Consider the following 12,093-nt stretch of genomic DNA (forward strand, 5'->3'; position numbering starts at 1 on the left):
GAGCCACCCAGGCGCCCCTGTTTGTATTAATTTTGATTCTATTTTAAAAGCATACGTATTCAACAGTTCTTAAAACTACCAAAAGTTAGTGAAAGAAATTAATTTAATCCATGATCTCATTTCCTGTTTACTTAATGGTAAATAGAATGACAAACATTTCTAAAGGCAGAAGGGATATGTAGATAAGTTTTATATGTCTCTGTCTTCAAAAAGTTCCTTTTCCTTTACCCTCCACCCCCATTTGTCATCCGAAAAAAGACACCTAAACCTCAAAGAGTGGGTGGCAGGGTGCACAGTGTACTTAGAAACTCTCCTGCTGTCATTGGCAAGGATGGGAGACTGATGAATAACTTAGGGGAACAGTTTCTTGGTAGAAAATGACTTTTCTAAATGGAATTAGAATTAGAATTTTCAAAATGGACTCTGTCATGATTTCAAAATCATCCAGACTTCTTGTCTCCATTTGAAATAGAAAGGTACAAATGTGTGACCAATGCCTCTGGTTTCATGATTCTTCATTTTTTATATTTCCTCACTATTGTTATTACTAGCCATTCAATAAGATTTTGCCTTTATAAATAGGACCTTCTTTCTTTGAGTGCCTAGAAGTGCCCTGAGTATTCTTCAAGAACTGAACAGATGTCTTTATATTTTTATTAGTGTTCTTCCCAGAAACCTACCATTTGCTTTATTGTTAACTGTTTGAAATGTCAGTAATTATATGGTGATTGATATATGAGACTGATTCATCTCCAAAAACTAATTTTAACCTTTCAGAGTAGAGAAAAGAAAACTAACTGACCCACTTGAAGCTTTAAAAGAGAAATACTTGAGACCTTCTCCAGGATTCTTATTTCACCCACAAGTAAGTATTTTGAATTTGAGACTTCAAGCTTATAAACCAACTTGTTGATCCTGAAAAGCAGGTGCAATGAAATGAAAGAAATCCTGAGAACATTAGGATTTCCTATGACGCTGCTGTGGAAGAACACAGGAAATTCTAGCAGAATTAAAACCCAAACTCTTTAAAGAAAAAGAAATAATCTATGTGTAAAAACAGCGTGTTTTGGGGGTGTTAAATTATTGTCTGCTGTTAACTACTTATTGAGCCAAAGTGTATTTTGGAGTGAGCAAAGTTCAGTTAAGAAAATAATGCTGAAGTTGTCTTTTGTGTTTAAAAATTACTGCTAGTAAGAGACAGATCATACAGCGACTCGTCCCAAACTCATGAAGGTCCTTCAAGTTCCTTTAGTGCTCAGATAAAAAACAGGAAATGAGTCTACCTGACAAGTTGTTACCATAGAGGGTGAAGGAATTTATCTAGGGACCGCTGGGCATTCCAGCAAAGTTCTGTAATTGCACAAGAATTTACCACAATACACAGAGCCGTTTGCTGAATGGAGCTGTGTCCATTTATCAAAATATATATAGTTTCTCATCACAAGGAAAATGCAGAGTGGTGCCTCTAATTGGTTCATCCCTCTGTCCTTACATATTTGGTTATTTTTAAAAACTGGTTTATGGAGCAATCAAAATATGGAGAATTCTGTTGAAAGACCAAATATATAAGCATCTTAAGTGTGTGTTTTTTGACCTGATATTTTGCTTTTTATTTCTAATTTTTTTAAGGGTTTATTATAAACTCTGATCTTTATAGATGGTAAGCATAGTTTTTAGGAAAATGCTTAAAATCAGTGAACTAATTCATTGTTTTAATATATTCAAATGAAAAACTATGCTCTTCTAATGAAATTGGTGGAATTTTATGCAAGCTGTCTTAAATAATGTTATGAGGTAATTAAATTATCTGGGGATATGACTCTCCCTGCCCCTCTGCCCGCTCCCCCTCTGTCACCCTTTCTTCAACTTTTCAAGTACTTCCCCAATGTCCTGAACAACAGAGTATGAGAACAGAAGTATGTGTTCTGATTAGCTGGAGAAATCTATCATTGCTCAAAAATTCTCTCTATTTCAAAGCATAGAAAATATATGATTTAATATTAAAGGAATTAGAAATGTTCCAGGTAGTATTCACTTTTTATAGGAAAACTAAGGAATGATATTATTTAGATAATCACTTTATGGAAAAGAAACACATTATAAAATAGGTAAATGTTTATCAGGTACTTATAGTTTACATTTAGGTTGATTTAAATTGCACTTTTAGGCCTCATGGGCTAATAAAGCTGACATAACATGAATTTTGTGTCAGAGAGTGCTTCAAAGGTCTATCTTTCTTGAGAACTTACTTTCTAATTATAACTAACTGCTCATGGGGATATTATCGGTTTATACATTAGTTACAGTAATCAAATTGTTCTCATATTCTAATTATCTTTAAAATCTAGCAACTAACCACTTCCAGATTAAGTGCTATAGATACACGGTATAATGGAGGGGAAAAAAGACTGGGATTCAGGATCCTCAGGTGACTCGGGCTACCTGGCACTTAGCTCCTTATCTGTAAGATGGAGGAGCTGGGTGGCAAGTCCCTATTCTCTCTGATGTTCAAAGATTTCTAGCTAGCCAAAGTGAATTCACAAGTTCATAAGACGAGCAGCTTTGTCCCTAAATAACTCCACATGTGTATGCAAGTGTTAGACTATATACATATTTTTAACTAAATGATAGAAGAAAATCTACTCTCTTGATAGTTCCAAAGTGAGTGGAGGATCACAAAAGATGAGGCATCTGTCCAATGCTGGCAGCAGAACCCCACAAACATGCATGTAGGAACACAGTGGCAGTGTATGCTTCCTTCCGACACTGAGGGTCCCATCTCAGTGGGAGGGACTGCCTACTGCTGCTATTAGAATAAGACTTGAAAGTGATAATCGACACACTGAACACCCTGTGTGTCGAATCCTGACCAAGCAGACGGGACTCCTGGCATCCTGGAGCAGGATCCTGGAAGTCCTCGCTGTGCCAACTGCTAATGCTGTACTTGCTGGCTGGTGGGCTGCCTAAAGGGTCTTTGGAGATGCATCCAGGGTGGGAGGGGAACCATTCAAGGTTCCTGCCTCAGAGGCTATTTACCAACTGCTGCAGAAAGATTTTACAATTTTTATAACCATCGTGGCTGTTTTCATGTGTAATGGCTATGGATCCCTGGGGTACAGATGAAATAACCCAGAGAAGCTTGGGCCACCCCCTTTTCATCAAGCTTTCAGACCCAAGAGTCTGTTCTTTCAGAAAATCTGCCTCAGGTGTCCTAAAGTTTCAGCAGAATTCTTTCTAGTACTCCATCAATTCAATCCTAGCCCCAAGATCCACTTTCCCTTAAACAAACACAACAAACGAAGACAACCTGCCAGGATGTGGGGCCAGAAAGGACGGGCTTTCCTGCTTATTAGCAAAAATGCTTCAGTTTCGAGCAGTGTAGTTCATCTCTCTGAGCCTTCTCCATCAGCGTGATGGGAACGTCCCTTCCAGCCTTACCTGGCTGGCTGTGCGAGTTACTGTTCATGTACATAGCATGGTAGAACACATTCTGCCTGGCAAGAGGAAGAACGTAAATGAGGGAAAGCTTTCATTATTAGTGAATGCAGAAGTATTCCATTTTGAATGTAAAGGATGCCAGTAAAATACTCTCCTGCCATCCTCTGAGCCCAGCTTTGGTGGGACTATACATGGATCTAGAAGCCCTGGGAAAGGCCCTTACTATGTTCTCAGCACTGCCTGTTGGTCAGCAGTAAGGGTACCGCAGGAGGCCAGAATGGAAGACCTAGCCTCTGCTGCTCCCAGGGCTTGCCATAATTTTGTAGCTAAATAAATGCTTGAATAAGACCATTCATTACTCCATTTTCCATTTAAAGTACACTGGATTAAATCACACTCTCCCTCTGGGGCTTCTGTATCTTTGGCTTTCAAATGGGAATAATACTTTCCCTATGTATTTCTCAGGGTTCTAATAATAATATCATCATTGTAATGAAGGAGACCACATATTCTTAATGTTTTAGGGAAAACATAGATATAGGAATATAAATTTTTGGTAGTGGTATTCTATGGGCAAGCGTGATTTTATAATTTTTGTATGTCTTTGTATTCTACTCAGCATGACCCTCCCCAGGGCACATTTCCTAATCAATGAAAGGTGAATACGTCAATAGATACTTAGATATTTATTGAATTTTGTTGAAAGATTATCACGCCATCTCACTGCCTCTTGGAATAATAAGATATATTTTTAAAAATCTTGTCAAAAATATCCAGAAGAGGAACACCTGGGTGGTTCAATGGGTAAGCCTCTGCCTTCGGTTCAGGTCATGGTCTCAGGGTCCTGGGATCGAGCCCCACACTGGGCTGTCTGCTCAGCAGGGAGCCTGCTTCCACCACCACCCCCCACACTCTGCCTGCCTCTCCGCCTACTTGTCATCTCTCTCTCTGTCAAATAAATAAATAAAATCTTTAAAAAATATATCTAGAAGATATTGGAACACATATAAAATTAGAAGATAATGCCTCTTTTTTTTTTTTTTCATTCTCAGGGTCTAAATTCCTCACTTTGTTCCATTTTTTTTTTTAATTATTTATTTATTTTCAGCGTAACAGTATTCATTGTTTTTGCACCACACCCAGTGCTCCATGCAATACGTGCCCTCTCCATTACCCACCACCTGGTTCCCCAACCTCCCACCCTCCGCCCCTTCAAAACCCTCAGGTTGTCCCTCAGAGTCCATAGTCTCTCATGGTTCATCTCCCCTTCCAAGGTGCCCTTCAACGGACGAATGGATAAGGAAGATGTGGTACATATACACGGAGTATTATGCCTCCATTAGAAAGGATGAATACTTTGTTCCATTTTTAAAGAAGTATGCTTTCTGTGTCAGGCCACTAGGGGACTATTTAGATTTCTATTTTTCTATTATAAATAAGTTAGTTTAATATAGGTGGAAATAAGTACTGTAGAGGTTCTTCCTGGATACATGGTTGAAAATTGTGGGGTCTTAGTTCAGATAATAATTTTGAAAAGGAACAACAGTCGCAAGTAGGTGAGATGAGGGAATGGTATGAATGTGTGATCTCTGGAATGTCCATTTCATTGGACAATTTGCATTTTAGATACTTTGCATTTACACTGATGGCTCGTTTGAACTGCCATAGAAATCATTTGGTAGTTACGCTGTTGTAAAACCGGTTCTTATTCCTTGGATTGAGTTTCCTATACTCTAAATATGTTTTTGGTTGTTAATACATTTTATTTCCAGATGTTTGGTTTTGTATGCATCTGCAACAAAGACTCTGTTTTACTTCTGTTTCTGGCCTTTATTCACTCATTTTTATTTCCTTGTTTTTAAAGTGTCTGACTATCCTGTTACTATATCTCAAAGAACTTGGAAAAAGTTAGTCTTTTTCCAAGTTAGCATTCATATATTTATGTGAAAATCACTTAAGTTTCTTGTCCTTCATCTTCTATTTTAGCAAGGTATTTCTTTTTGTTACATTTCTTCTGCAACAAATTTTTTATCCTTAAAAACTATGTATCTTCCTTATTAAAGATAGCATAATTTATAAAAGCAAGAAATATCCCCATTAACCAAGCAAAATTATAATTTTAAGGATACAACATTTATGCTCCCTGGAAGTGTTCCCAATTGGCTGAAGTTTTCCCCGGTGATTCTTAAGTTGACATAGGTAACTATTTGTAGTTCTTTTAATTAATATCCTTATGTGTTTTGGCCATAATGATCTGAATCCCAAGCTAATAAAAGTCAAGCAGTGCATTTCCAAGTATATTACCTTTTTGTTACTCAGTGATTCACGTTTGAGTAAATATCTTATTTTCTTTGTTATTAACATTATATAAATGCAAGAGACTAGATTGGTTGCTGGAAATTGCTAAAGTTTTATTTATTGAAGTTTAGGACTTTTTCAATGAGTTAAAAACACATAAGAAGGAAGTATCTACTTTGCTTTTTAATATTTGGTAGTAGGTAATGTTTAGCTTTCTTGGAAAAAAACATTCTGGTTTATAACCTTGATGCTAAAATTTAATTTAGGTAAATAGAGGAAATCCAGCAGTGTTATGAAAACATTTAATTTTCATTTCCAGAGCCTTTACTCAAGGTACAGTTACATGATAAACAAAAATTACAAAGTCCATATAAATGTTAATTTCTCAAAGGATAGATTGCAATAAAGATACTGATACAGAAGTAATTTTTTGTTTTTGTTTCAATTTTGCTCCCAGTTCCAACTGCCAGATCAGAGAACTTGGGTAAGTTTCCTACTTATATTTTTGACTAAAATAATGTAGCATTAAAAGGAAAACAACTTATATTATAAAATGCTATGCAGACATAAAGAATTCTGAGCCGCTTTCCATTAAATGATACGGCTTCAGCGGATTGCTTTCCAGCTTCGTCAAGCTGCAAAATACTTTTCCATTTTAATTGGGCATTTAGTGTGCTATAAATTGTTTACAGAAAGAAGTTTATTTTATAAATTTGACCCATTTCATGTAATTATACCTTGATGTAGATCTGTTTCTCGGCACTGGGGAGTATGTCGTTAAAAGAGCCTTCAAAATGGGTCACTAAGTGGAAACAACTATTATTTGGGGGCGCCTGTATCAGCATGTTAAAGATGCTTTTGATAAAGCCTTCAAAAGGTTAAAACCTGAACTTACATGTAGACACAAGCTGACATTGGAATTCACATCCGTATATCCCAGAGCTGAACTTGGTTCTAGCTATTTGGAATAATAAGACTAAATGTTTAGAAATCCATATCTAACTAGTGAATGAATCTTTCAGCCTTGGGGCTCACTTTCAGTTGTTTCCTCAACTTTCAGTTGTTTCCAAATTCAGTCAGTTGACAGGTAATGATTCTAGGGGACATCTTTATTTTTATTTATTTTTATTTTTTTTGTTCAAGGTACAAAGAAGACTGCTTGCTTAGTTTTCACTCTCTGAACTTGAGTCGGAGATGCATATAAATAACATATATTACAAAATTTCCTCTGATTATATGTACTTCTACTTCTTCATTCTCTTCTTTACTCAAAACTATTCTGATTCTGAGATATGTGTAAAATCTTGGACTATAGTCTTTTTGGTCACCATATAATGATAAATAAATTATTTTAAGTCAGAGCGCTTTAGCACTTATTTTAGCACCTGTTTCCTCTATCTGACATTAGATTTTCTTTACCAGAAATTTCTCCATTTTATTTCTTCCGTGGAGTATGTGATGAGCTGTGATTTTTTCTCATTTTGATAGACATTTAAGGATTAAGTTCATTTATTCCAAAAGAGATTAAGAGAAGAGAAGAGGAGAGGAGAGAAGAGAAGAGAGAGGAAAAGAGAGAGAGACCATGAATTTCTTAGACAAATTTGTACAGCTGATGGGGTTGTGCTTGGATTACACTGTCTATATTTCCAGTGTTCCTCTTCTGTTCTCCCTGGCAGAGGTCCATTCTGAGTATTGAGGCACAGGGTCCTCATCCTTTCTAAGGTGGAGTGTTACTTGACAGTACCTATGTGGTTGGCTGCTTTATCTGTAAGATGCTGTCCCCTTCATAAATAAATGCCCAATGGTTCTACCAATTTACAAAACCAATTCAGATTTTAAGTTAGTCTCCCTTTCCTGCTAATACAATGGTATAGAAACTGACATTGTAATGCTTTGGAAACACATTCCCTAAATCATAGAGTTTTCAGAGCCATGGTTTATATTTGTATTTTAAAACATAGGTATTAGTGGAAACTACTAAAATATTAAAGTTTATAATTTTAATGGTAAACAGATTCTAAGGGATTTCATAATCATGACCGCTGAATGTGATACATGGAATGAGATAGCCATAAACTATGAATACTTACCTCTCCCCCAAATGGCCGTGATTTTGAGATTTCTCAAGATTATCAACTGAACAAATATAGAAAACAACCAAATCTACAAACTTTCCCATCATAAGTTATTTATGAAAAGTTAGTTGTTTTATGATAAAGGCATGTGTAATCTAATTTGTAAAACATTAGGTCACATAATTCATGGTGCCATTGGACATATCATTTCATATAATCAGATTGTCACTTTAATGGTTTTAATGAGAAACTTCTTTATGTCATCAATTATTGACTGCCAGATAATAAATGTTAAGCTAAGTGCTTAGGACCCACTTGATGATATCTTGCCTGCTGAAATGTTTTTAAAAATACTAACTTTATTTGACTAGAGAGATAGCTACATTTTTTGGTAGGATCTAGGGAATTCTGTCTAAATATTAGTTTGCGTCAGTATAAAGTTAATAGCCTCTTGGGGATGGAAAGGGGGTGCAATGACTTCCTCTTCCAGACATCTGGGCTGCAGATACCATCAACAACTGTTATATATATAAATAAAAATTACTGTTCCATAGAAAAAAAAACCTGTCATTTACTGATCAGAGATTAGCCTATGACATTAATAGGACACAGGGCAATGCATTTCTAAAATATATGATCTAATTTTTCCTCCTTTATTTTCCCCATTCTCAGCAAATTTCTTTTTCATAGTAGCACACATTGCCCTCTTCATTGGATTTTTCATAAATTGAAATATGCAATTAGCTAGATTCTGTTCCATTGATCCCAGTTCATGTTGATTTTTAACATACCAAGCCAGACTTCAAAACGAATGTCAAAATTTGCTACTTCTCTTGTAAAAAGCATGTTATTTCAGGAAGAATATCGTACGAGTCAGCGCACAGAGTGAGAAAGTTAGGGCTTGGACCCATGCACCAGATGAAGCTCATCTTAATGCAACACTTTAATCCAAGACAGAGGAAGTCTGATGCTGGTCATAGAATTGCTAACCTACCCAACTGGCAGATGTCTAAGTCACTTCTGTCTGTCCTAATGGGGAAACATATTCTTTTCAACTGAGGTCAAGTGCTATGAGAGCAAATCTTACAAAGATGAAAGGGAGGATTCAGTGGTGGCTTTTATGCTTGGTGGTTGCTCACTGGACAGAGTGGTGTGTGGGTGTGGGTGTGCATGTGTGTGCGCGCGCTCGTGTGTACACATGGTGTTAATAACTACCCTCGGCTCACTTCCCATCTTCCTTCTCTCCCTTTTCCTCACTCCTATTTAATCCTCTTTTCCTTTAACATGAGAAACCAAAGGTGGGTGGTGGCTTTTAAGAGAAGCATTCAGGTCACCCCCATTCTTTTTCCTGTTATCTTTAAGAATGTCACTGTTTAGTCATCAAGCCCATAGTGTATTTTCTTGTTTCTTGATAGTTTCCCCAAATTGAAATAGTTTGAGGTAATGTAATCACAGCAATCTTTCTTCAAAAGGAGGTATTAGCCACTACTAAAGCAAGACACATTTCTCAACAGCCACTTGCTCTTAAATAACCTGAAGAACTTGTAGTTTATATGTGCTAGAGATGAAAGCCGAGAATAATAGTCATGAGTAAGCTATTTCCATATAAAAGGCAAAGTGTTTCTATAAGATATATTACTGCAGGAATCTGAGTGTGTCAGCAGGGCGGACACTCAAATGATTTAAAACCTCTAGATAATGAAACTTTACTCAAATATTAAATGTACATAAATAAAACATTAATAATCATCGCCCATGCACTTACTCTTCCCAATAAATATATGCGATCATGACCCTGACCCTTGCTTGTTTCTGTTAATCAGCTTGAAGGCCAGAGGTCATTTTTCACTTAGACAATTTATTCCACGAAGGGTGGAATATCAAAATGATTTTCTGCAAGAAACAATTAGGAGGAATAAATGCAAATAAAATAGTATCATAAAATATTTCTGGATTGATTTTTAATAAATAAAACCCAAAGTAAGATGAAAATGCTAATGTTCCGGCTGGAGGGGGATAATGACCGTATTCTGCAGGGACAGAGTTTCCGCCAACCTCTCTGAGCAGCAGCATCATTCCATATCTCTGCCCTGTGATCAGTAGGTGTCAAAATCCTTCATAGTGACAAATGTGCTGTCCACTTGCATCTGTGGAGAATGTTTTAGCAGCTGAGTGATTATGAATCAAACCCCTGAGCTTAGAGCCCCTACCACCTCCCAATGCGTTCACATTTGTTGTCTGACAAGTAAATGTATCTTGACTTTCCTCTGAGATTTTTTTGCACGGTGTTTGATGAAAGACATTTGGCAAATTGGCAGTGGTACCCTGTACGTTGCAATTTGTAGCTAGCATTAGGAGTCCGGGCATGAAATGAAAGGGCAGGTTCTGGGATAAAGGGAAAAGAGAGAGCTAACTACAACATGAATAGTCATTTGAAGGATCGAGCATACACTGTTCCCTTTGTAAGAAAAGAATCATCGTCTGGCCGTTCCGTGAAGATTTTGCTTCACCATAAGGAGTCACTGGTATTCTGTCCAGCTGCACGGCCATGGAATAGAGATTTTGTTAATTTTCCTTTTCAGTGCAAAGTGTTGCGTTTTCTTTCTATCCTGAGCTCATAAATTAGGCCTTCAGTTCGGTCCTGCCATCCCATCAGTGAAAGAATCCTCCCCTTGGGTTAAGCAGTTGTTTGAATGTGCAGTTGTTACTGTTCTTGTCCTTGCGTGGAGTCTCCTGGTCTAACACCCCAGCTCTTTGAGAAACTCAGAGTGCATTTAGAGTGCAAACACCTTTTTAACAGCTTTCTGAGTTCTCCAGTGGCATAGTGCCTGAGAACCAAATAAATAATGGGTGAGTTGATTTAACAGGATGGCCTGAGAGTTTGCTTTTCTACTTAAAAATTCAGTAGTAAGCAGCTTCCAAATAAAATATGAGCACTAAGGAAACTTAACATTTTGGGAGGGTTGAAGGAAAGGGGAGAGCCCTTCTAACTGAGGATGGTAAGGATCAAGCTGGCTTTCAAAGGAAATGCCACCCTCCGATTGTGACTGTCATATGCATGTGCAGGTGGACAGAAACGTGAAAATTATAAGCAAAATAAATTAGGTTGTTTGAGGGGAAGAATTAGGCAGGATAGTGCTTTAAGATTATTTCTCTAAGAGTGTGGTTAGGCTAACCACTCCCCTTATAACGCCCGTGCCAAGTTCTATTACATGAAGTCATGATGATGTATCATGAACTGTCATTTCAACTCAGTCTTTGCTCAGAACAAATTAATATTTCTTCAAAATTCCTTGTATATGATCCCACTTAAAATCGTAGCATATTCAGATATTAAGTTAACCTAGTCTTGGGCGAAACATCTCTTACGCCTTAATTTTTTTCTTTTTAAACTACACACATTTGGCTTAAGCTGTAACTTTGGAACACTTGATGTGTTTGGTGCTATGAATTCTTTTTGTGGAATGCCATGCTTCCTATGGTTTTTATTACCAAGGCAAGGCATGCGGGACCTCTCTGTGAATGTCCAGTTCTCTATTGATGTCCATAATGTAATAGTAATGTTGTCTCTTAATTTAATAAAAAGCTTTATTATCGCTCATGTATTTCATTGCTCAGGTCTATATCAAATTATGACAAAATGGCCTAACCAAGGTCTTTTGAAGAAGTTCACCCAGCATTCTATAAGCGTGGTTCTCTACCTTTGTTATTTCCTAAATCATCAAGTCCTCTCATTGTCTGTCTATTTTTGGGACACTGTAGCCTTTTTCTCCAGTCCACCATGGTCAGCAGATGTGATGCTTCCCACTTCTTAATGATTTCTTGGTTTGCTAGAGATGATTATGGAAGAACAGACGTCAGACTGGTCCTTCATGGTCTTGTGCTCTTGCCTTTCAGATGTCAGCTATTGAAAACATGGCGGAGAAGCTGGAGAGCTTCAGTGCCCTGAAACCGGAGGCCAGTGAACTTCTGCAGTCAGTTCCCTCCATGTTCAACTTCAGAGCGCCTCCCAATGCCCTGCCGGAGAACCTCCTTCGGAAAGGGAAAGAACGCTACACCTGCAGGTGACCGCAGGGCCTATGACAGCCCGCTTTCCCCGGGTCTCTCCTCTGATTGCAAAAGGCCCTGCTGTTTGTTTTGGAAATTATTCTTGATTGGATGATTAATCGTGACCATGATAGATCTCCAGCACTTCAAAGTACTCTTTATTTAGGGAGATATAAAAATAGTGGTTTTAAAAAATTATTATTAAATGAGAATTGTAACACAGGCCATTTGGTTG

At 37.3% G+C, this 12,093-nt stretch overlaps 1 protein-coding gene across 13 annotated transcripts in view; it reads left to right on the forward strand.

The window, feature by feature from the left end:
- Window positions 1-12,093, forward strand: part of MECOM (MDS1 and EVI1 complex locus) — a 552,991-nt gene that overhangs the window by 523,197 nt on the left and 17,701 nt on the right. For 10 of the 13 annotated variants that reach the window (XM_046002460.1, XM_046002464.1, XM_046002458.1 and 7 more), the window contains 3 exons: window positions 778-865; window positions 6,194-6,220; window positions 11,709-11,875. In XM_046002460.1, the coding sequence (XP_045858416.1) occupies window positions 778-865; window positions 6,194-6,220; window positions 11,709-11,875 (282 nt within the window). The remainder of the gene's footprint in view (window positions 1-777; window positions 866-6,193; window positions 6,221-11,708; window positions 11,876-12,093) is intronic. The other 3 variants (XM_046002461.1, XM_046002463.1, XM_046002471.1) reach the window with 1 other exon arrangement.

This window comes from Meles meles, chromosome 4, assembly GCF_922984935.1.
Source record: "Meles meles chromosome 4, mMelMel3.1 paternal haplotype, whole genome shotgun sequence".
In the NCBI taxonomy this organism is placed as follows: Eukaryota; Metazoa; Chordata; class Mammalia; order Carnivora; family Mustelidae; genus Meles; species Meles meles.